This window comes from Chiloscyllium punctatum, chromosome 23 (assembly GCF_047496795.1).
Source record: "Chiloscyllium punctatum isolate Juve2018m chromosome 23, sChiPun1.3, whole genome shotgun sequence".
In the NCBI taxonomy this organism is placed as follows: Eukaryota; Metazoa; Chordata; class Chondrichthyes; order Orectolobiformes; family Hemiscylliidae; genus Chiloscyllium; species Chiloscyllium punctatum.
Window position 1 is genome coordinate 87,846,302 of NC_092761.1, and position 26,457 is coordinate 87,872,758.

At 47.1% G+C, this 26,457-nt stretch overlaps 1 protein-coding gene across 22 annotated transcripts in view; it reads right to left on the reverse strand.

Moving 5' to 3' along the window:
* Positions 1-26,457, reverse strand: part of phldb1b (pleckstrin homology-like domain, family B, member 1b) — a 375,430-nt gene that overhangs the window by 137,611 nt on the left and 211,362 nt on the right. For all 22 annotated transcript variants that reach the window (XM_072593429.1, XM_072593428.1, XM_072593422.1 and 19 more), the window contains one exon: positions 18,605-20,181. In XM_072593429.1, the coding sequence (XP_072449530.1) occupies positions 18,605-20,181 (1,577 nt within the window). The remainder of the gene's footprint in view (positions 1-18,604; positions 20,182-26,457) is intronic.

Below are 26,457 nucleotides of genomic sequence, written 5' to 3' on the forward strand. Positions count from 1 at the left end.
GACAGCTTGCTAAAGTGATGCCTTTTCACCATGGAATATCCTCAGCATCTGGTGTAGGACGAATGGACACAAGGGGAGACACCCAAGGAGGCACTGGCCACTCCGGATGAGTTGGCACAAGCAGAAAACAAGACAATGGGAATAAAAGGTTGCAGCAAGCTCATAATTATGGGAGCCTGCATTCTGAACAACCTGGGTCCGATTCCTCAGTGAATCCGGCCTGTTCCAGGCACATAACATTGAACAACACACCCCACTACAGACACTTTCCAACACACCTGTTCTGGTGGATTATTACACACCTTTGGAGCAGGTAGCTCAGAGGGAGGGACACTACCATTCACCCACAAGAGCCCCCATGTTCAAACATACTCTTGCCCAAAAGTAATTACTTGTATTTGCTGCAAAAACAAAATATAATCAAAGACTGCCAGCGGAGGGACAGGAAATGATATTCAGCAATAACAAAGTCTGGCTGGTCCAAAAAGAGGACTTGCTTTGGGATTTATCGGTGCTTGGGCTGGGATTGGTTTGTTGAGAAAATTTAATCTGCCTTGAAACGTGTACTGGTCCTTTTCGGCTCTGCCAAATGGCCAAGCTGGTACCTGACCCGGACAGTGTCAAAGGGGGCCAAACCGAGTGGAATCGGAGCGTGCAAAGTCAAGATCTCCGCAGTGTTCCACAGACACTAACCCCAAAGCAGCTCCCCCTGGGTGTCTGAGAGATCAAAACATTAACTTAGGAATAAGGCCAATCTCTGAATTTCTACAGTGAATGGGTGAAGACTGGGTCCGATTTGTCTACATTGCCCTACATAATAGAATCATGTTTCAACCCTCACATTCTAAGCTCAGACAGAGAGCGTGCCCACTTAAAGGTGACAGTGTCATTGCGTCTTTACAACAGATCCTCCCTATCCTCTGAGAGACTCCACTCTCTCAAATAGCCTTTTCATTAAAATGTTCAACATTTACTAACTTCACTGACCAGTCCTACTCCTGAGCAAGCCTCCGGATATCAGACTGGATTAAAACCTACATTGGGAGTTAGCGGAAAAACCCCAGCTATAAATTAAACTCTTTGCTGCATTAAATTCCTGTCCTCAGACAGGCAAGGACAACACAAGTGTTCACACAGCTGTGAAAATGTTTTCAGTTCTGACCAAAGTGATGTGGGTTTAAATAGCTGGCGTTGATAAGTCAGACTGGGACCTGTGAGAGATACAGCCAAAGGGACACACAAAATAAATTGAAACTCAACATTCACAGTCAGCACACAACACAGTCTCACGCTGACACACACACACACCCACCCACACACCCACCCACACACACTAAACAGGTTGAGTGACTCTCTAGGGGCAAATTTGTGCTGAAAACAAAAAATGGTGGAAATCACACAGTGGGTCGGTCAGCATCCATGGAGAGAGACAGACAGACAGCAAGCTAACATTTCGAATCGAGATAATTCTTCATGAGTTCTCTGGTAAATTTGATATCCCCATTCCTGGCTGGGATCTACGGGGGCAGCTTGGTCTACTCCATTACAGGACTACTGCTTGGTCACTGGATGAGAAGAGAGTCTTGTTTTTAAACAAGATCTAGTGATAGGAACTGGGAACAAGTTATACTGAGGTGGACGTAGAAACAGGGCAAGTCCCAGATTGTCGACCTTCCTCCTTCGAGATTCTTAGCTATTGTCCCTCCAAATCCGTACAACACTATCCTGGCGGGTGCTGAATAAGGTATTAGCCCTTTCAGACTTGCACAAAATATGCATACCAAATCCTTGTTATCCACAGAGGACAGGGGGCACTGACCTCCCGTGGATAACACAGGAACATAGACAGTGTGATAACAGAATATAATGTCAAATTACAATGTAATGTAAGACATGAAGCTATAAGAGCAGAATTAGGCCATTCAGCCCATCATGTCTGCTCCATATTCGATCACGGGCTGATATATTTCTCAACCACACTCTCCTACTTTCTCCCTATAACCCTTGATGCCGTTACTAATCAAGAATCCGTCTGTGTCTTAAAGACAGTCAATGACTTGGCCTCCACAGCCCACTGTGGCAATGAGTCCCACAGATTCCCCACCCTCTGACTGAAGAAATTCCTCCTCATCTCAGTTCTAAAGGGTTGTCCCTTCACTCTGAGGTCCAAGTCGTTCCCACCAGTGGAAACATCTTCTCCACACCCACTCTACCCAGGCCTCAGTTTTCTGTAAGGTTGAATCAGATTCCCCTCCCTCATCCTTCTAAACTCCATTGGGTACAGAGCCAGAGTCTTCAACTGACAAGCCCTTCATCCCTGGGATCATTCGTGTGAACCTCCTCTGGACCCCCTCCAAAGCCGGTATATCCTTCCCCAGATATGCCCAAAACCGCTCACAATATCCCAAAAACGGTCTGACCAGAGCCTTATGCAGCCTCAGCAGTGCATCCCTGCTCTTATATACTAGCCCTCTTGAAATGAATGCTAACATTGCATTTGCCTTCCCAACTGCCAACTGAACCTGCATGTTAACCTGAAGAGGCTCCTGAACCCCTTTGTGCTTCACATTTCTGAGCCCCTCCCCATTTAAAAAACACAGTCTGTACCTCTACTGTTCCTACCAAAGTGCATCACCTCACTGTCACAGAGTGCCACGCAATTGTCAGCAACGTGTTGAATTGAGAAAAATAAATTAGGCACAGGGCCGGCCTCACAAGGGTGTACCATCCGGGGCAGTGCTGAGGGGGGTGCAGCACTGTCACAGGTGCTGTCTTTTGAATGACAGGGTCTCTGTGTCCTCTCAGGCAGATGGATTAGATTCCTTACAGTGTGGGAACAGGCCCTTCGGCTCAACCAGTCCACACCGACCCTCCGAACAGTAACCCGCCCAGACCCATTTCCCTCTGACTAATGCACCTAACACTACAGGCAATTTTAGCATGACCAATCCACCCTAATGTGCACCTCTTTGGGTTGTGGGAGGAAACCAAAGCACCTGGAGGAAACCCACACAGACACGGGGAGAACGTGCAAACTCCACACAGACAGTCACCCGAGGCTGGAATTGAACCTGGGACCCTGGTGCTGTGAGGCAGCAGTGCTCACCACTGAGCCACCGTGCCACCCCATGTAAAAGCTCCCATCGCTGCCTTCTTGAAGAGGAGTGGGAGTGGGGGAAGAGTGCACTCTGATTATATTGGGCAGTACTTATTCTTTGACTAAGATCGCTAAAACTGATGATCTGGTCATTGTCGCGTTGCTATCTGTGGGATCTTGCTGTGCATGAATTGGCTGCCCCGTTTCCTACATTACACCTGAAATTACCCCATTGGCTGTCAAGCGCTTTGTGATGCCCCAGACGAAGGCACCATCTCCTTCTTCAAATGGCCCTCTTACTTCAGCAAGTGCAAAAACAACTTGCTTTTACATAGCGCTTTTGGTGTCTCAGTAAAGCACCTCAAGGTGTTTCAGAAGACAGCTTCAGAAGGTGAAGCATCCCAAGGTGTTTCAGAAGACACAAACAGTGCTGGGCACCAGATCACACAAGCAGCACACCAAACGTGGTTGGGAAAAGTAACAGATTTTAGAATGAGCAGTAAGTGTGTTCTCCAGCAAAGGTGAAGGATTGATGTTTCCAGCAGCATTTTATTGTTAAACATTGGCCTCATTAAGGGACTGCCCTGTATTCAGTTAGTGGGAGAGTGGCAGGTGTCAAGAGCCAGAAGCTATGTCAAATAATTCACTCCAGATGCCTTCATTCAGCAGATGTTCCCTGAGCTGCTGTGACACGCAATCACTCCTTTGAAGATGTACCAAGGCCCTCCCTCATTTCTGGCCCAAATTCCACATTCCGGCGTTATCTGACAGTACCTCTAGAAGGTTCATCACTCCAGGAGGGGCCTGTAAAAAGCTGTGCTGTTTTTGGACAGAAACCTACCACATAAGCATTAGTATCAGCAAGAGATTATCTAACCAGAGAAACACAGGTGGGGAATTAGACCATTCAGCCCCATCAGGGCCACTCAGTGAAGGCCTACTCCAATGAGGGAGTCAGTTCTGCTAAACTGCATGGGTCAGGATTTGACCTCAACATGGTACAGATCTTCACTGTCAGAGATAACAATTGATGGTAGTTGCTGGGATTACTTTTAAAGAGATTATCTGACATTCATTTTCTATTTGTTCATAGGATGTGAAGCTGGCTAGTGAAATAACTCCACATGGTATCCCATCACCAAATAACTCCACACGGGCCGGTACCCTATCACCAAGTAACTCCACACAGGCCGGTATCCCATCACCAAATAACTCCACACGGTCTGGTATCCCATCACCAAATAACTCCACACGGGCCGGTATCCCATCACCAAGTAACTCCACACGGGCCGGTACCCTATCACCAAATAACTCCACACGGGCCGGTATCCCATCACCAAATAACTCCACACGGGCCGGTACCCTATCACCAAATAACTCCACACGGGCCGGTATCCCATCACCAAATAACTCCACACAGGCCGGTATCCCATCACCAAATAACTCCACACAGGCCGGTATCCCATCACCAAATAACTCCACACAGGCCGGTATCCCATCACCAAATAACTCCACACAGGCCGGTATCCCATCACCAAATAACTCCACACGGTCTGGTATCCCATCACCAAATAACTCCACACAGGCCGGAATCCCATCACCAAATAGCTCCACAGGGGCCAGTATCCCATCACCAAATAACTCCACACGGGCCGATATCCCATCAACAAGTAACTCCACACAGGCCGGTATCCCATCACCAAATAACGCCACACAGGCCGGTATCCCATCACCAAATAACTCCACACGGGCTGGTATCCATCACCAAATAACGCCACACAGGCCGGTATCCCATCACCAAATAACTCCACACGGGCTGGTATCCCATCACCAAATAACTCCACAGGGGCCGGTATCCCATCACCAAATAACTCCACACAGGCCGGTATCCCATCACCAAATAACTCCACACAGGCCAGTATCCCATCACCAAATAACTCCACACGGGCTGGTATCCATCACCAAATAACTCCACACAGGCCGGTATCCCATCACCAAATAACTCCACACAGGCCAGTATCCCATCACCAAATAACTCCACAGGGGCCGGTATCCCATCACCAAATAACTCCACACGGGCCAGTATCCCATCACCAAATAACTCCACAGAGGTCAGCATTTGGGGCTGCACTGTGGTCTAGAGGTTAGCACCGCTGCCTCACAGCACAGGGACCCGGGTTCGATCCCAGCCTCGGGGGACTGTCTGTGTGGGTTTCCTCCCACAGTCCAAAGATGTGCAGACTAAGATGCTAAATTGCCCTTAGTGTCCAGAGATGTGCAGACTAAGTGGGTTAGCCATAGGAATGCAGGGTTACAGGGATTGGGAAGGCGGGACTCTTCGAAGGAATGGTGTGGACTCAAAGGGTTGAATGGCCTGCTTTCACACTGCAGGGATTCTATGATTCAAATTAATCCTATCACCAAGTCTCCCTTTCTTTACATAGGAACAGTCCTTGTCTTTAGTTCTGCGTCAGGTACCAGAGTAGAGCATGTTGCTGGAAAAGCACAGCAGGTCAGGCAGCAACCGAGGAGCAGGAGAATCAACGTTTCAGACATCAGCCCTTCATCAGGAATGAAGCTCATTCTCCTGCTCCTCGAATGCTGCTTGACCTGCTGTGCTTTTCCAGCAACACACTCTTGACTCTGATCTCCAGCACCTGCAGTCCTCACCTTCTCCTCAGGTACCAGAGTGTCAGTCTCCTTGACACTCACCCTTTTTCTCTGTCAGCTAGGGCTCCCTGATTGGCCCATATTAACAGCCCTGAGGTCATCTATTCTTTCCCCATCTCTAATTACCAAGAATGTAAGTAAGGGTCAATCACATTAATGCAAAGTCACATGTAGACCAGATAAGGATGGCAGATTTCCTTCCCGAAAAGACATTCATGAAGCAGATAGGGTTCTACAGTAGTTGTCATTAGATTTTAATTCCTAAGCTTTATTGAATTCAAATTTCACTGTCTTGCAGTGTGGCATTTGAAGGCATGTCCTCCTGGGGTTCTAGGTTACTATCCAATGACATTGCCACAAAGCCACCAAAGTGACCAGGCTCCCTGGACCCCATAGCACCGTGCCCCAAATGAGCTTCAGGCCTCAGGAGAGGGGAGGGGGAGACGAGGAGGCACATTGGTGCAGGAACGAGAACTGTGTGACAGAGTCAGGACAGTCACAAAGAAAACTATCTTAGTCTGATTAAAGAACGGAGGGTTTCCCTTTGGGAGTCCCATGTTGCAGCCAAATAGAAACGGTTTCCATGGCTCCAGAGTGTGGGAAGTCCAACATGAGCCAGATTTCCACTGGCAGGGTCATGAGGAAAATGCTACCAGAGACAAACGTCATAGCTTGGAGTTTGTGACTCAAATCTCCAGCAGTTCATGGGGTCACAAAATATTACTGTGTGTGTCTGCCTTCTGTATTTGCTCAACACCCTGCAGTGACCCAGCTCGCAATGATTTCAACAGCACTCTCTGATGACCTCAAATCAGGAAGCCTTGCTGTGAAAACCTTACAGCGCACAGGAAGATTCACCCAAACAATAACAGTGTTTCTATGGCCACTGAATGAGGGCCAATGGTCCCCACAGCTCTGCAATCAATGATGCAACTTCCTGTTGAAAGGGAGCATTGAATCAGTCTCCACTGGCCATTCAGGCAGCGCATTCCAAATCACAACAACACACCCTGTTTTAATAAAGTCTTTCCTCTCCATGCCCTGGGTCTTCTGTGAATTATCTTAAACATGTGCTCGTTATTGAGGTTCCCTCCAATGGAAATCTCAGCTGAATTGAGGTGGGGCTGGCTGCACGTCACAACTACTTTCAAACACCATGGGTTGGGTGGGGAGGGGCTAAAGAGGCCAGAGTGGGAAGTTTGTGGGCAAGAGTACATGGGGGGAGGGAAGGGTGAAGGGGTGTGATTGCCATTATCCTGTGACTCCTGAGGCCAAGCCCAGATACTTATATTGTGTGTTATGCTGGTAAGATCGTAAGGAATGGGAACAGGAGCAGGGAGAGACCATTCGGCCCCTGTTGCTTGTTCTATCATTCAATAGGGTCATGGCAGATCAGAAGAGAAACCCATCTTCCCAACTCAATAACCCAAGAGATCTGGCCAACTCAATCTTGAACATATTCACTGTCTCAGCCTTCCCTGCACCCAGAATTCTAAAATTCATCATATTCATCAGCAAAATGGCCCTAACTTTGATAAGCCTATCTCCAGTCAAATGACCAACTGATCTGTACTATCCATTCTTGGGAACTTTGACCTTTGCTGGCCTCCTGTATTCACTAGACTTTAAAAGATGAGATGGGATCTGATTGAAATGTTCAAAACTTTATCAAGGCTGGACAAACCAGATGAAGGGAGGTGGTTTCCCCTGGTTGAGGAATCTAAAACCAGAAGAGAACACTCTCAGGATACATAGTAGGTCATCGAGGACGAAGATGAGAAAACAACTCAGTGGTTAGCACCGCTGCCTTACAGCACCAGGGACCCAGGTTCGATTCCAGCCTCAGGCGATTGTGTGGAGTTTGCACATTCTCCCTGTGTCTGCGTGGGTTTCCTCTGGGTGCTCTGGTTTCCTCCCACAGTCCAAAGATGTGCAGGTTAGGTGAATTGGCCATGCTAAATTGCCTGTAGTGTTCAGGGATAGATAGGTTAGGTGCATTAGTCAGGGGAAAATCTAGGGTAGTGGAATGGGTCTGGATGGGCTATTCTTTGGAGGGTCAGTGTGGACTTGTTGGGCTGAAGGGCCTGTTTCCATACTGTAGGGATTCTATGAATCTACTTCTTCACCCAGAGAGTGGTTGAGCTTGGGAATTTGCTAGCACAGGAGGCTGTAGAGGCTAGGTCACTGAGTTTATTCAAGAAAGACATTGATAATGTTTTTCAATATTGAAGGCATCAAGAGGTACAGGGAGTGAGCAGGAACATAGAGTTGAGATACAGGATCGAGTATGATCACACTGAAAGCAGCATGGTTTAATCCTGCTCCTTGTTTCAATATTCCAACGTCTTCAGGACAAAGAATCAGGAAGAAAGGAAATAAAAACAGTCGAATGTTTTCAGACGCCACCTGGCGATGACTCAGCTATTCTCATGTTCATCTCCACTGGACCATCAACGGTTTCTTTACTAGACCAAATACCAATGTGTTTTGATCTTGTGGCATAGAGATTGCGAGCTATGAGTCAGATTCAAGTCCCACATGACGGCGTTGGGGAGGTGGGTCAGATACACAACAGGTTGATCATCAGTCAGTACAGACTCCCTTTAGCTCAGGGACAGCAAGCAAAAACACAACGAGTTTCTGGAGCAGTTAGAACCATGTGACAGCCTTCGAAAGGTAAAGGCCAGGAGGTTTCGATGTTAATTTATTTTAGCCAGAGGGTGGTGGTATGCTGGCACCTACTGCCTGTAAGAACCTGTCTAACATTGAGGAACCATTTCAAAGTGCACTTCACCCTCACCCTAACCCTAACCCAGGGCACACAGCTGAAGGCCAAGTGCTAGAAAATGGGATTGAATAGATGGGTGGTTGTTGTTGACCCATGCAGATTCGATGGGCTGAAAGGCCTTTCTCTGTGCTGTAGATCATTATCACTGAGTCCACACACACAGTCGTGCCATGATCAAACACCATGCCCATTCCAAAGCTCCACTGCACACACTATTCCTGGCCTGATGCTGCCTGACTTCCTGAACTTTTCCATCTTTTTCTGCTTATATTTAAACCCAAAACTTGTTGGGAGTGAATGCAGCAATTCTGATCCCCCTTCGGCAGGCTCAATCTCAAAGTGCCAAAAACCATGGGAACCGTATCCTGAATGGAGAGGTTGGAATCAAATTTCTACAAAAGTATAACATTGTGGGATACAATCTATAAATAATTTTAGATGCAACATGAGGGAGAGTGTAACCTTTTGGAAAGGAGCAGATGACTTCTGACTGATTATTCCCAAAGCTCTATCCTTGGGGATTTTCCTAATCTCATGTGCGTGCGTCTGTTTAAACTCACTGATCGAGATCAAACTCTCGATTAACCAACACCTTCACTATTTTCTGTATTTTCTGATGAGAGGAACTTTGGTCTATTCAATTCTTCAATTGTTAAAATATATATCCCAGTTTTCAAATCCTTTCATGGTTTGATCATCCCGCCTCCTCCCCCCCTGTAATTTCCTCCAGCCTGAAAACCCTCCCAGATCTCTGCAATCATCAGGTTCTGGCTCTTGAACGTGCCTGAGTTTGCGCATTCAGCTGCCCGGGCCCTGAACTCAGAATTCTGAAAACCTTCCGGAATTTTCTCTCCCCTTTTAAAGTGTTCCTGAAAACCTAAGTCTTTGATCAAGACTTCATTCATCTCTCCTAGTTCCTCCTGATGCACTTCAGTCTCAGTTCTTTTTCTGTGAGTTGCCTTGAAACATTCTATTAGATTACAGGTGCTCTATAAATGCAAGATGTTGCCGTTGTGTGATTTCCAATGAATGCTCACAGGAACATTACTTGTGGGGACTTTATTTAAAGTGAAATATCAGCAGGGTTTTCATTTGGGGCTTTTTGTTGCATTATTTCTTGGGTGTTTTTTCAAACCTGGGCTTTTTAAAATTCATTCAGAAAGCATGTACCTTCACTGGTTAGGCCCGTACTCATCCCGAATTGCCCAGAGGGCAGTTTAAGAGTCAACTACATTGCTATGGGTCTGGAGTCACATGTAGGCCACACCAGGTAAGGATGGCAGATTTCCTTCCCAAAAGGACAACAGTGAATCAGATATTTTTTTAAACAGGGGTTCCTATTGAATGCTAATTTGACTCCAGTGGGCCGGCATAGCCCTTGGCTATTATTTGAGTATTTGTTGACAAAGACTTTAAACCTGACATCAATTTTTATAGGGCAGTACAGCCACCTACTTTTCTGTTTGTATCAAAGACATGGACAATGTGCAGTGGAACATCTCAAATCCCTAGAGGAATATCACAAACACCACCTTTTCAAAATCCTACAAATCCAACTGGAGATTTGGAACTTTCATATCGATCTCTTCTCTCAGGCCAACCTCCCCAATAGCAAGGCACTGCTTTCCTCTCTATCAGTTTGGCGAGTGCATGTCATTGGCATTCCAAAACAAACTTTTAATTCTGAGCTTAGTCACAGCAAATGGTTACCAGGAGGCCATTGAGAAAGTTTCATGACATCCTCAACATGCCCTGAAGAAATGCAGCATTCCTCCTGTCTTGTGAGAATCTCTTGCCCGATGCATCCCACCTGGAAAAGGAGCACTCATGAAGGTGGTGACCATCCTGAGAGGCCCAGGAGGGAGGTCAATGGTGCACGATAGAGGCAGTGAGTAAGGAGCTAAGGATCCCACCCACCCACTTCTTCAAACCCTTGCTCCCCACCCTGCCAACATCAGAGCCTGCATAGACTCTGTGGTCCCAGTACTGGCAGTGAGAGGAAGCTATCCTTCATCTTGTCTGAGAAGGAGGGGAGCTGCCTGAGTTTTGGATTCTCTCTGGGATCTGGTGAGCTTGTAAAATTTCAGTGGCAAGTTCCCCACAGGTATCGAGAATTCTCCAGCATCCTTTTCATAAACACAAGGAAAAATCAGCTTAGCTCGAGACTTGCTCTGGAGTTGCGGGTAGGGGCGGGGCGGGGGTGGGGGGGAATATTGTTCTGTATCACATCTAGGGTTAGCTAAATGGGAAATGTTTGTGAGTGAGAGAGTGAGTGAGTTGGTAGAGGAGGTAAAGAGAAAGTCAATGAGTGACGGTGAGAAAGAGGGTGAGCGAGGAAGTCAGTGAATGAGGAAGAGACAGCGTGAATGAGTAGAGAGAGTGAGTGAGGGACGGATAGTGTGAGTGAGGGAGAGAGAGTGTGAGTGAGGGAGAGAGAGTGAGGGAAGGAGAGGGTGAGTGAAGGAAAGAGAGGGTGAGTGAGGGAATGAGTAAGGGAGAGAGAGGGAATAAGTGAGGGAGAGCGCGGTTGACTGAGGGAATGAGTGAGAGGGAGAGTATGAATGAGGAAAATTGAGAGTGAGTGAGGAAGTGGGATGGATGATTTTGTTGCTTCGAAAGCAAATCTATCACACTCTGGGAACCTGGGTTCACCACAAGGTCAGGCAGAATGAGCTGATTGGCTCTCACTGAAGTGACATTTAAATCCATTTCAATGCGTTTCCCACAGTGAGGTAATCCACAACAGAGCAAAGATCATAAAAAACAAAATGATTTTCAGCTTGAAAGTGTTGGCGGGGAAAGAAAAGGTTTACTGCATTTTAACGAGGTTTAAAATGTCATCGAGTTAGAGTGGGTGGAATTTTCTCTGGCTCACCATCCAATACCCTCCTCCACATGCTCTCATTTTCTGAAGAGTTTTACTAGGAAGCCACAATGGTACTGCCAACTCTGACTGGATATATTCCAGATGGTTACATGACATTCCCCCCATTCCCTCCCTGATATCCCATTGGACACCTGATGTCCCTTTCTATCTCAAATGGAAAATGCAAGAGCTGGCTGTTAGCCAGTCAACCTTCTTGAACCCACCGCTATACGTTGCTTAGACTGATCGTTGGAAGAAAATTAAAACAAAGTAACTTTTTCCTCATGCCTTTTCTGAATTTCCACTTCATTTTTGCACTTGGCCATAACCTGGGGATCAATGCTTCATTCAAGGGGTTTCCTGGACAATCCAGGGTGGTTTGACCAGGAGTGAGACTGTGAATGGCACGTTGGACCAAACGCAAAGGTTGGAGCCCCATCCCACAGCAGGGACCTTCAAGTCTTGCTCCATCCAACATGAATCCTAGCCCACACCATACTCTGCGAATTTCAGAATCACATCCCAGAGGAATTTTAACAGGGAGGCTGGAGAATTTCATTTGCCTATATACTTGCCCCAGAGGGAATGCAGCACAGGTTCCCCCAGATTAATTCCTGGGATCTGGGATCAGCCCTGAAGAAGAGTCATCCAGACTCAAAATATTAACTTGCTCTCTCTCCATGGATGCTGCCTGGCCTACTGTGATCTCTGTAGGTTCAGGGATAAATATTCACCAGGATGTCCTGGGTGAGCTGTGATCTCCTCTGCTACAATTTTTGTGAAAATACCATGAGCTCCTTTACACCCACTCAGAAACTATTTAGTTTTATGGCTCACCCATAGGAGCTTTTATTTTTAATTCACTTGCGCGATGTGGGTATCCCTGTCTGGGCCAACATTGATAACCCATCCTTAGTTGCCACTTGTAAAAGGTGGGGGGGGTGAGCTGCCTTCATGAACTGCTGCAGTCCACCTGCTGTAGGTAGACCCACAATGCCCTTAGGGAGGGAATTCCAGGATTCTGACCCAGTGACAGTGAAGGAACAGCGATATGTTCCAAGTCAGGATGGTGAGTGAGTTGGAGGGAAACTTACAGGAATGGGTGTTCCCATGTATGTGCTACCCTTGTCCTTCTAGAATGAAGTGCTGAGGAGCTTTGGTGAACTTCTGCAGTGCATCTTGTACACAGTACACACTACTGCTACTGAGCGTTGGTGGTGGGGAGAGTGGGTGTTTGTGGATGTGGTGCCAATCAAGCAGCTGCTTTAGCCTGGATGGTGTCAACCTCTCTGAGTATTGTTGGAGCTGCATTCATCCAGGCAAGTGGGGAGTATTCCATCACCCTCCTGACTTGTGCCTTGGAGCCACTGTGTTTATGTAATGAGTCCAGTTGCGTTTCTGGTCAATGGTCACCCCAAGGATGTTGATAGTGGGGGATTCAGTGATGGTAACACCACTGAATGTCAAGGTACGGTGGTTAGATTATCTCTTATTGGAGAAGATCATTGCCTGGCATTTGTGTGGTGTGAATGTTACTTGCCACTTGTCCAACCCAAGTTGAGAGGGTATGCTGGAAAAGCACAGGTCAGGCAGCATCCGAGGAGCAGGAAAATCAATGTTTCGGGCTGCAGCCCTTTATCAGGAATGGCTTGTCAATCCAAGCCTGGATATTGTCCATGTCTGACAATACAGCACTCCCTCCGCACAGCACTCCCTCACTACAGTATTCCCTCGTTAACATGTAACCTTGATTTAAAGCTCAAAGCTCTGTAGTAGGCTATAACTCAGAGGTGAGTGTAACACCCCTTGAGTGAACCCTTCCTGATGCTAGTTAAATAGGAAAGAGACAACAAGACAATCTCTCAGATAAGAAGAGGAACACAGAAGGGGTCATGAACGAGCCAGACTTGTTCAGATGGATTTCAAAGTAGTTTTGACTGTGAAAGATTCCGTTGCTAAGAAATGACACTAGGTCTCTGTACTGATCAGCTGGTACTGGGAGAAGGCTCATGTCAATAAACAGGAAGGGTCTGCATCACTTAATAGAAATGGGATACCTTTGGAAAACTAAATCTTGAATCTTCATGTCTCACTTACAATAACAAGAAATTAATCCAGTCCTGACTCACCGCTGGGCACAATGAGTGAAGGTCCCGAGGAACTTCAGAGAGTCAAGGAATGAGGGAAAGAGAGGAGCTGAGGGGGGTGAAAGGGGGGGGGGGGGGGTGAGTGAGGGGGAGGGGAAGTAAGGGGGGAAAGTGAGGGGGGAGAGGGGACGTGAAGGTGAAAGAGAGAGGGGAAGGGGAGGGGAGGAGGAGGGGGAAAGGGGAGAGGGGAAGGGGAGGGGAAGGGGTGGGGAATGGAAGGGGAGGGGAAGGAGAGGGATAGGGAAGCAGGGAAGGGGGAGAGGGGAGGTGAGGGGGAAGTGAGGGGAAGGGGAGGGGAAGGGGGAGGGGAGAGCGGAAGTGAAGGGGAAGGGAGGTGAAGGGGCAGGGAAGGGGGAGAGGGGAAGTGAAGAGGTGGGGAGGTCAGAGAAATGATTATAAAATGAAGCCCGACACTTAGGTCAGGTGGTTAAGACTGCATCCAAATGATAGACTGAATCTGAAAAGGTCAGGGAGAGAGGCTGAGGGGTAAGGAGGTTTATCCAGGGAGTGGAGGAGTTGGGGGGCCAGGTAGCTGAAGGCATGGCTCCCCCAATGGTGGAGCAAGGGTAATCAGGAATACACAAGGGGGCAGAATCAGAGTACTCCCTCTGACCCTCGCTCCCTCTTACTCTCTGAGCCTCTCAAAACCCCCACTTCCTCACTACCCTTTCCCTCACTTCTCCCCCCATCACCTTCCACCCTCTCCATCTCACGCAATCAAAAGACTTGCCCCCACCTTTCCTCTCCCCCTCTAACCCACACACTCTCTTCTCCTCTGCTGTCGTCTCTCTGTCTCGCACACATTCCTTTTCCTCCTCCTCCCACACAGCTCCCTCCAACTCCGACAGCACACTACCAACGGGAAGCTATTCTCAAGCTGGGGGGGGGGGTGCAGAGAGGATGCGAGTTGATGTAGAGGACTCTGGAGCCACATTGCCAGTTAGGATAACACCTCAGTGTTATTTCCAGGCACCTCTGGGAGATTAACTCTGACTGATTAAGACTACACCTTATAGAAAATAAATCGAATATGACCTTAATACATAAGACACATCATGTTACTGATAATGGGGACTCAGAACTGGAAAGCAATACATTGTAAGAATTCTCAAATCAAACATCATCCGCGATGAAGAGGCTTTACAATGATACTGAAATCACCTGATGTTTTCCAGGGTTCAATGGAGGGGCTCAGGGACCAGGCGCTACATCATTTCAGTATTAGTTGGAGACATACCACTGGCCTAGGGAGCTCCAGCAGGCTGAGTGAGGATGAGGAGGGCATTGCTGTAGGGACACATTTGGAAGAGGACAATGGGGAAAGAAAAGGATGTCGCACGGATGTGATGCCCAGTGGGTGGAATCGCCCTGTGACTGATCGCAGTCGGAGTTTTGTTGTGGGGGAAGGGCTGGGCAGGTGGCAAGCTGCCAACTCTTACGGTACTGGACCGGAGGAAGAATCGGTGCCCTCAACAGAGGGGAGAAAATCAGAGAGGGGGCACAATTTATCTCCAGATTCATCAGCCTGACATATCTTCCACCATCATCAACAGATTTCCTGTTCTCTTGTTTCTCACGGGGAATCCGAGGACAGACTGTTCAACAAGACAGACAGTGATGGGATAGCTTTACAGAAAGTGAACAGACAAACATACAAAACAAGAGCAGAAATAGACCATTCGGCCCCTCAAACCTGCCTTGCCATCCAATAAGATAGTGGCTGATTTGTTTGTGTTTTGGAATTCTACATTCCAACCTACTTCTGATAACCCTTGACCCCCCCCCCCCCTTCCGCACAAGAACTATCCACCTCTGTCTCAACAATAACCGTCTCCACTGCCTTCTGAGGCAGGGAGTTACAAATCCACACAATCGTCTGAGGGAAAAATATTTCTCCTCATCTCTATCCTGAAATGAGCAACTCCTAATTTTCAAAGTGTCCCCTAGTTCTGAACTGACCCACAAGATAAAACATCCTTTACATGTTCATCTTATTAAGACCATTCAAAACTACTCACAGGAAATGAGTGTGACCATTACAGGAAATGAGGGCGACCGTTGCAGGAAATTAGGGTGACCATTACAGGAAATGAGAGTGACCGCTACGGGAAATGAGGGCAACCGTTACAGGAATTGAGGGCGACCATTACAGGAATTGAGGGCGACCATTACAGGAATTGAGGGCGACCATTACAGGAATTGAGGGCGACCGTTACAGGAATTGAGGGCGACCGTTACAGGAATTGAGGGCGACTGCTACAGGAATTGAGGGCGACCGTTACAAGAATTGAGGACGATTGCTATAGGAATTGAGGGCGACCATTACAGGAATTGAGGGCGACCATTACAGGAATTGAGGGCGACAGTTACAGTGTAAAAGAGTGTTTGTTACAGGAAATGAGAATGACTGTTACAGGGAATGCACATGACACACACACATATTAAAGGTGTTTTTACGATAATTGAAATTTCTGCCAATGCTCTATGCCTGGGCTACACAGCACAATAGTTACTTGGGAGATGACTCAGAGAAGCCAGAACCAATGGGTGAATAACCTCTGAGGGGAGAGGAGAACATATAAAAAAGGCAAGAAAAGGTTCAAGCCTTTCGTGTGGGCCGAAGATGTGTGACATCCTTTGCTCCATGTCCTTTTCTGTTACTTTTAAATACGTTTTTTATGTTAATCCTGAATCTATGGGCGACATTGCAAGTTAGCCAGGAAAGACTTAAAGAGAGAGCAAAGAAGAGCTAGGAAGGCATATGACAAGGCATATATTGGCAGATAGGATCAAGGAAAATCCTAAAGCTTTCTATAGGTATATCAGGAATAAAAGAATGACTCAAGCAAGGTTTGAGCCAATCAAGGATGATAATGGGAAGTTGCGTGTGGAGTCAGAAGACATAGGGAAAGTGCTAAATGAATACTTTTCATCAGTATTCACACTGGAAAAAGACAATGTTGTGAGAAGAATTCTGAGATACAGGCTACTAGACTAGACAGGATTGAGGTTCACAAGAAGGAGGTATTAGCAATTCTGGAAAGTGTGAAAGTAGATAAGTCCTTGGGCTGGATGGAATTTATCCTAGGATTCTCTGGGAAGCCAGGGAAGAGATTGCAGAGCCTTTGCCTTTGATCTTTATATCGTCATTGTCTACAGGAATAATACAGGAAGGAGCAACAGGAGTAAAGATTCTTGGCAGTGTTGATGAGCAGAGAGATCTTGGTGTCCATGTGCATAAATCCCTGAAAGTTGCCACCCAGTTTGATAGGGTTGTTAAGAAGGCGTACGGTGTGATGGCTTTTGTTGATAGAGGGATTGAGTTTTGGAGCCACGAGGTCAAGTTGCAGCTGTACAAAACTCTGATGCGGCCGCACTTGTAATATTGTGTACAGTTTTGGTAACTACATTATAGGAAGGATACGGAAGCATTGGAAAGGGTTCAGAGGAGATTTACTACGATGTTGCCTGGTATGGAGGGAAGGTCTTATGAGGAAATGCTGAGGAACTCAAGGATGTTTTTGTTAGAGAGAAGAAGTTTGAGAGGTGGCTTAATTGAGATATATAAGATAATCAGAGGGTTTGATAGGATGGATAGTGAGAGCCTTTTTCCTTGGATGGTGATGGCTAGCATGAGGGGACATAGCTTTAAATTGAGGGGTGATAGATATAGGACAGATGTCAGAGGTAGTTTCTCTACTCAGAGCGTATAGGGGCGTGGAACGCACTACCTTCAACAGTAGTAAACTCGCAACTTTAAGGGCATTTAAATGATCATTGGATAGACATATGGACAAGAATGCAATAGTGTGGGTTAGATGGTCTTCAGATTGGTTTCACAGTGTAATGCAACAGCGAGGGCCAAAGGGCCTGTACTGCTGTGATGTTCTATCTTCTATTAATGCAAAAATGGACTGTTACTTAGCCTGAAAACATAAGGGAATTAATATGACATAGATTGCCCAGGAGTGAGATGGAAACTAGCTGTAGGATTTACGTGCAGTAGGCCAGATTGCTGAAAATGGTTATAGAATATTATGCAATGAACATATTTAAATGCTAGGAACCAGTCAGAAGTCACAGGTGAAACCTAATGAAGAAGCAGCACTCTGAATGCTTGTGATTTCAAATAAACCCCCTGTTGGATTATAACCTGGTGTTGTGTAACCTCTGACTTCGTCCACCCCAGTCCAACACCGGCACCTCCACATCAGAAAGTCCAAAAGTGACGTTCAATTGATTTCTGACTTATTAAGACATCTCAAGATTACAGCATGTTTACGCTGTCAGGGATCCATCCATTGCAAGCTTCAACTATCGAGGACAGTGGAGTGTTCCCTGTCTCTGATGTGATGGACGTGGTGGTGGAAACTGGCACCATCTTAAGGACAATCCATAATGTCACCCTCACTGCAAAACAAGCCTCCAATATAAAGACAGAAAGAAGGAGAACAGAGAGACTGGGCTGTGCAGGATCCAAGGAGAAAGGGGGCAGAGAAGAAACAAAAAAGCAGAAAGGGGATGAGGAGAGGGAAGGTGTGAGGGAAGAGGTCAAGACAAAGGGAAGGCATGAGAGGGAAAAGAGAAAGATGAGAATGATAAAAGGATTGAAGGATGAGAGAAGAGGATGAAGAGATGGTTTAAGAAGCAAGAAAAGAGAAGAAAGAGGAAAGAGTGGTAAGGAAAGAGAGAAAGGTTTGGTTCCTAAGCTGCAGGTTGGGGTTTTGTATGCAGCCCCAGTTGCTGATCTACCATGTACCACGTGCAAATGGTTTGCAGATTGCCAACATCTCAATACAGAGTCTAGATTAGAGTGATGCTGGAAAAGCACAGCAGGTCAGGCAGCATCCCAGGAGCAGGAAAATAAACATTTCGGGCAAAAGCCCATCCGAAACATCGATTTTCCTGCTCCTGGGATGCTGCCTGACCTGCTGTGCTTTTCCAGCACCACTCTAATCTAGATTCTGATTTCCAGCATCTGCAGTCCTCACTTTTGCCGAACATCTCAATACAGACAGAGGTAGCAGTGCACTCACCAGCATCTGCATTTCCTGCTCCCGGATTCGCTCCTCCCTCTGTCGACGGTGGTAATCCAGCAGCTCATCCTCATTGTCACTGATTTCGGAAATACTGTTCTTCCGCTGCCGAGTCACGGGTGTCCTCTCGTCCCCTGCTGTCTTCCTCTGTAGCCGTGGGCTTTGTAACGGCGTGGACACAGCCAGCGAGGTCAGGCTGTGGGCGGGGGTCACGCTGCTCCCATACACTTTCCTTGGGAGGTCAGCGGACAGCAGCGTTGGGGAAGGACTGCGGTCTCGGACCCTCCTCCCAGTGCTCAGCAAGCTTAGACCCGGCACACTGTGGGACGAGAAGTCCTCACTCCTCTCCGACGAACCCGACGAATGCTTCCGTCGAAGTCGCGGACTTTCTGGCGTCTCCTTGACGACTTTCCCCTGGGGAGGTGGAGTCTCATGGCGAACTCCTTCTCGGCAGGGCCTTGGGTGAGGTGAGGTCGGCAGATTGGAGAACGGAGAATGCGGTGAAGCCTTCCTGGACATGGAGGGACTCAGCGGGGGCAGGTCTCTCATACTCTCCAGGCTCCTTCGAGCCAGTCGGGGACTCTCAGAGGGCTGAAGGTTTCTGGGATGTAGCGGGACAGGTTGGTTGACGTGGGCAAGTCCCACACTCTCCACTGGCTGGAAAACCCGCGGGGACATCTGCTTGGATGGGCTGGAAGTGATGGCTCGATCCATCAGAGTTTCCTTAACCTCTCGGAAAGGACTCGGAGGCCGTTCCTGAAGGGAGCCACCCACCTTGGACCTGGGACTAGGGATTGGGTGGGACTTGCCTCCAAATCTAGGACTGCCAGGAACTGTCAGAACGGGGACTCTGGGACCCCCACTGCTGGGGCTCACAGATACTGATGGAACGTTGTGACTTGGATGAGAAAACTTTGGACTTTCTGGCACTTTCCTGGCATCGGAGGGCACTGCTGAGGGGAAACTGTCCAGTGGGAAGGCTCTCCGGCTGACCGTGGGACTTGGTGGGGTCTCCTGGACATTGGCTCCTTTCCTATGGGCACGCGGACTGTCTGGCATTCGCTGGCTCCCTGGACTGAGGCCATTACACTTGCCTGGCTCAGTAGGTGCTCCACTGTAGTTAGGCCCAGGCCTAAGGCCTGGGGGCTGTACAGTGTGGTTGTAACTTGAAGATCTGACAGGAACAGTGGGAGGCACGAGGGGTGCCTGCTCCTGACTGCCTGGGGAGTAGCTGGTGTAGCTGCTGCTGCTGGCCGCACTCGGAGATGACAGGGGGGAGAAGGGTGGCGACATGTTGTCATAACTCGAACCCACTGACATGGCACCGGGACTCAGGGGTGGCGACAGGAGGTACCTGCCACCTCCATTGACCATGGGAGACAAAGGGGACTGGGCATTGACTGTCTGCTTTTTCCCAGGGGACGTGGCATCGTCCATCACCAAAGAGTCCATAATGTCTTGTAGGTCCTTCTCAATGGAGCTGACCAATGAGCTATGAGTGACTTGGGCTCCAAGTTGATTACTTGAACCTTCATTAAGCGGAGTTTGATGGTTGCCATTTACCAGGCTCGCGGAATCTAGAAGAAGGAAAAGAAGCACATTCATTCCTTGTTTAAGATGCCAACAATATCACCCAGGAGTAGCCATGATTCAGTAACCTGACTAGATGGGGACCAGTTCCTAACACAGGACTGCCATTGGTCAGAGTGGGGCCAGAGCTGAGAAGTTCACGGTTTGCAGAGAGCCGCACAAACCAGTAATTCCTGCTTGGGTCACTGGACTCGAAACATTTGCTCTGCTTTCTCTACATAGATGCTGCCAGACCTGCTAAGCTTTTCCAGCAATTTCTGTGTCTGCTCCTGGTAAAAGGAACACAGCGTTAAATCCCGGGTCTCCTTTCCGTTTGAAAAGCAGGTTTGGATCTGGAAAAGTCTGACCAGGTATGGCATCACAGTCACAGGATGATACTTATACAAGATGGACATGCATATTAATCACCTATTCCAGAGACAGGATCACCCTGAAGCAAACCTTTTTTTGCCACCATGGAGGTTGGGTGTTACAACAAAAATTTGCATTTAAAAAGCACCTTTAGAATAGCTAACACTTCATGAAGCAGTTCACATAAAGTCATAGAGATGTACAGCATGGAAACAGATCCTTCGGTCCATGCCAACCAGATATCCCAACACAATCTAGTCGCGCCTGCAGCACTCTCCAATATACCCATCCAGATGCCACTTAAATGTTGCAATTGTACCAGCCTCCACCACTTCCTCTGGCAGCTCATTCCATACACGTACCACCCTCTGTGTGAAAAAGACAGAGGTCCAGGAAAGAGGAAGCAAGGGGAGGGGACCAGATGCTTGACCAAAGAGGGAGCTTTTAGATAGCATCTGAGGAGGTTTAACCACTGAGATGGGGAATTCCAGGGCTTGGCGCCTTGGCAGCTGAAGGCTCATTACTTTTAATGCCTCACATCAAAGCGCTGTCACTGGCAGCACAGTGAGGGATACCCACATCTCTCATCAGGAAGGGCTTCACCTTGGTGTGGAGCACCTCACAACGCTCACCCTCACAGAGGGCATGGGGACACAAGACCCAGGAGGAGGCCATCCTCATTGGGAGGGAATCTCAAGACATTTTGACTGTGTGTTCATGATTTCCCAGAGGGAGGGGGGTGCCCAGTTTATAGGAACTCAACACAAGGGGTTTCACACTCTCTGCATTAGCGAGTTTTGAGAAGATTTGTAGCTCAGGTTGAGGTTCTGGATTGCTTGCTGAGTTGGAAGGTTCATTTTCAGATGTTTCGTCACCATACTAGGTAACATCTTCAGTGAGCCTCCGGACAATGTTACCTAGTATGGTGATGAAACGTCTGAAAATGATCCTTCCAGCTCAGCGAGCAAACCTACATCCAGAACTCTCTACATCGACGCGATCACAGACTCTCAGGATTTTTATGACACAGAAGGAGACCATTCCGCTCCCGCTCTTCAAATGAGAATCAACAGCTGGTACTGATCTTTCCTTTTCCCGAATTCCTGCACAGTATCTCGATGCAAACCATCATCTAGTTCTCTCAACGGAAGCTACCTCCACCACATTTCTATACCTGAACGACTTGCTGGGTGAAAAGGCTCCTTTCTCCCATCACTCTTGCTTCATTGGGTTCATCACTTTAAATCTATCCCTCTCAATGATGAGCAGGAATGTTCTCTCCCTATCTTCTCAAACCAACCCGCTCATGAGTTTGAAAACTTCTATCAGATTTCCTCTCAGCCCTCTTCTCTCTGAGGACAACAGTCCTAACGTCTTCAATCTATCCCAATCACGGAACTTCCTCATCCCCTGGAACCATTCTTGCACATCACATCTGCACTTTCACCAAGACGTTCCTTAATGTGGGGCCCACAACTGTACCCAGTCCTCCAGCTGAGGTAGAACAAGTGTGTCTTTCATGTTGAACATCACCTCCTTGTTCTTGTTCTGAATGTGCCTGTTGTTAAGGTTGAAGTACTGTATGCTTTACTGTTCTCTCCACCTGTCCAGCCACCATCAATGACCTGTGCACGTACACACATATACAATGACCTCTGCTCCCACATCCTTCCCTCCCCCATTAGAATTGTAATCTCTATTTTGTTTTGCCTTTCAATGTTCTTCTGACCAAAGTGCATCAACTTGCATTGACCCTCACCCACTCCACCAACTTGTCAATGCACTCTCTGAGGTCCACACTGTCATCCTCATAATTTACAATTCTTCCAAGTTCTGAGCCATCAGGAAAACTTTGAAATTGCCCGCTGCACACCAAGATCCAGATCATTAATATGCATCAAGGAAAGCAAGGGCCCTGACTCTGACCCCTGGGAACTCCTGTACAAACTTCCCTCCAGCCTAAAAAAAATCCATTGGCCATGCCAGAGGCTGAGGGGTTTATAAAATCATGGGGGGCATGGACTGGGTGAATAGACGAGGTCTTTTCCACAGGGTAGGGGAATCCAAAATTAGAGGGCATAGGTTTAAGGTAAAGGGGGAAAGATTCAAAAGGGAACTAAGGGGCAACATTTTCACACAGAGGGTGGTACGTGTATGGAATAAGTTGCCAGAGGAAGTGGTGGAGGCTGGTACAATTGCAACATTTAAAAGGCATTTGGATGGGTATATGAATAGGAAGGGTTTGGAGGGATATGGACTGGGTGCTGGCAGGTGGGTCTAGATTGGGTTGGGATATCTAGTCAGCATGGACAGGTTGGACCGAAGGGTCTGTTTCCGTGCTGTACATCTCTATGACCGTATGACTTTACTCTCTGGTTTCTACACATCTTGTCACTGCCCGTTATATTCCATGGCCTCATATCCCTCCCTGTGTGGCGCTGTGTCAACTGCCTTCTGGAAATCCATGTACATCCACAGCATTACCCTCATCGAACCTTCCTGTTACCTCTTCAAAATATTCCAGCAAATCAGTTAAACATGATTTCCCTTTTAGAAATCCATGCTGTCTCTTCCTAGCCAGCTCACTGTTTCCCATGTGACCACTATTTTTGACAAAGTCAGAAGTCACATGGCCCAGGTTACAGTCCAACACATTTATTTGAAATCACAAAAAGAGCTGCCCCTTTGTCACATGAAGGAGAGGGAAGTACACAGGCACAGGCCTGATCTGAGAAAGAAACAGAAACCCAGAAGGTCTGGCAGCATCAGTTGGAACACAGCAGAGTTAACGTTTTGAGTCCAGTTCTGATGAAGACTCAAAACATTGATGCTGCTTTCTTGCCACAGATGCTGCCTGGCCTGCTGAGTTTCTCCAGCAACTTCTCTTTTTGTTTCTGCTGTTCTGGGACTCCACCTACAAACTGCAGGGTTGGAGTTTCTCCAGTGTGAACTTGGAGATTTGGAGAGGACTCCCAGGTCCATCAATGCCTCAATTTTAAAATCTTCATCCCCATGTTCCAATCCCAATCCTCCCTTTTCCTCCAACCTGCCCTACCCTACAATTCTCGGCTTGCCCCGCACTCAGACCATTTCCTAGCCTCACCATTGGCAGCTTTGCCCTCAGCTCCACCCTCCACGAACTCTGAAATTGACTCTCCGAATCCCTCAGGCGTTGATAACAATGTACATCTTTGGCCAAGACGTTGTTCATCTGTCCTAATACCTGCAGCTTTGACATGCTGTTAATATTTATCTAGCAACACTATTGCAATGAATCTGGGAATGTTCTATTATTTGAATAGACACCACATAAATACAAGATATTGTTTCATTTTGGGCAAATCACATGCTCTGCTTTGATATTTAATACACTTTAACTCACTGACTCACACTGGGATATTAAAGTAACCCCAGGACAGATAGGAACTGCAACTTCTAAAATCACCCAATCCTTTTAATCTTTACTCTGCTTAGAGCCCAGAAATGATGTTATTGTTTCATTAAATAAAAACGAATGAGATTAGTTGGGTCAGAATGGAATTTCTGTCTGCTTTTTATTTCATCAGTAATGCTATAGCTCAATACTAAGTGGATAGATCACAGACATAAGGAGAAATGAGATCTTCTGTTACAAATACCCACTTATACCTCATTAAATGTGAAACTGACTTTTAAGGAATAGCTTGTGTAATTTGCAGATGTCTAGCAAGTGGAAAGAAGACCAGAAGAAATAGGAACAGGAGTAGGCCATTCGGCCCCTCAAACCGTTCAAAAGGATTGTGTCTCATCCAACATTCCTGCATCCAGTTTCCTGCCCTTTCCCTGTAATCCTTGATTCACTGACGGATCAAAACTCTGTTTCAGCCTTACATACACACAAGGGCTCTACCTCCCACAGCTCGCTGTGAGAGAGTTCCAAAAACACTCAATCCTCAGAGAGAAGAAATTCCTCCTCATCTCAGTCTTAAATTGGCGCCCCTTTATTCTGAGACTGTGCCCCTGGTCCTAGACCCTCCCTGAGGGGAAACATCCTCTCAGCATTGACCCTGGCAAGCCCCTTAAGGATCCGATATGTTACAATGAGATCACCTCCCAATCTTCTCCACTCCAGTCCCAACCTGTTTCACCTTTGATCGTACAACAGTCCCTCCACACCCAGCAACATCCGAGGGAACCTCCAATGAAATAATAATGTTCTTTTAAATTCTCAATGCCACGCCGGCAGACTGGGTGATTCCCAGAATAATTTCCCTGATCTGGACACTGTAATCCGGTTGCAGTTTGGTCGGTGTCTCATTACCCCTGGCCTGAGGAAGTGGAGACAGCTATCTGCAAGGTTACAGCACTGGGTGAGGGGAGGATTGAGGGCATCTATGGTTATTGCCAAGAGCCAGCGGAGAACAGTTTAAACTCTCAGACCAACTGGTTGTGGACCTCAAGGTTGGCTCCAGGGAATTCAGGAGCCAATTTGAAATGATAAAGCTGACTTTCCGATGAGATATTAAACAAAGGCCTCAATTTCCTACCCAAAATGTCACATGACACTATATCCCTAAATTAAATCAGTTCAAACAGATTTGACAGAGCGTCATATAGCACTCGAAATGTTAGCTGTTTCTCTACACACAGGTAATGCCAGAGCTGCTGAGTTTCTCCAGAATTTTCTGATTTGTTTTATTTTGGATCTCCAGCATCTACAATATTTTGCCTTACAGTGCAACAGACCTCCTGGTTGTTGTCACATTGTTATTTGGGGGTGGGGGGGGGCTTGCTGGGTGCAAATTTGATCCTGTGCTTCAGTGATAGTGACTGGATCCCCATGTGTGCCTCAAAGATGCTATATAAAGGCTTGTTATTTTGACAACATTCTCTTTCCCAATTCACCCACAACATAGTGCAACTTGGCACTCAGTCCTACAGGACAGACCCTCTCAGAGTCAATGCCTCTGTATTAGGGCCAATGGAACTGGGAGGTAAGGGCTCTTTAAGACTTAAAGGGGAACCACCATCTCATAGATAAACAGAGAACAATGACTCATGATTTCACTGTTATGTATGTATGTAGCTATAATTAATTTTATATTTTTCTCCATTTATTGGGTTTTCCCTTTCTCTCAATGCATGCTAATATCAGATTGAGTTTGCGTAGGAGGCTCAGATTGGTTTTCTCTGTAAAGTCTCCGTAAATTTGTGCTATGTTAGTGTTAAAAATTACACTCAGAGTCTGTGTTTACTGTCCCTTTTTTGCATTTGATTTTAATGTCAGTATTTTACCTTAGTCCCACTGTTTTTCTATGTCTTCTACTTTGGTCTCATTTGTCAGAGTTGCACTAAGGCACTGAGTCACCAACAAAACCTGCATTCATGTGGCACCTTTTAAAGCAATAAAATACTCCCAAGGAGTGATCAGAAGCAAAGTTTAACATGAAGTCACACGGGCTGCTATTAGGGTAGGTTGGTTAGAGAGGTAGTGTTGGAGGGCCATTTGGAAAGGGAGACATCAGAGGTGGAGTGGACAAGGTCAGAAGTCACATGACACCAGGTTATAGTCCAACAGGTTTGTGTGAAATCACAAGCTTGTGGAGTACTGCTCCATCTTCAAGCTTCAATAGTTTGTGATTTCAAATAAAACTGTTGAACTATAACTTGGAGTAGTATGACTTCTGACCTCGTCCATCCCAGTCCAACGCCGGCACCTCTACATCAGAGGTGGAGAGGTTCAAGGAGGAAATTGCTGAGTTGGAGCTATTCAGAGAAGAGCAGAATGTGGATGGTGGTTGGTGGGCAGTGGGCAGTGTGCGATGGGTGATGGTTGGTGGGTGGTTGGTGATGGGAGATGGGCAGTGGGTGATGGGAGATGGACAGTGGCTGATGGGAGATGGACAGTGGCTGATGGGAGATGGGAGATGGGC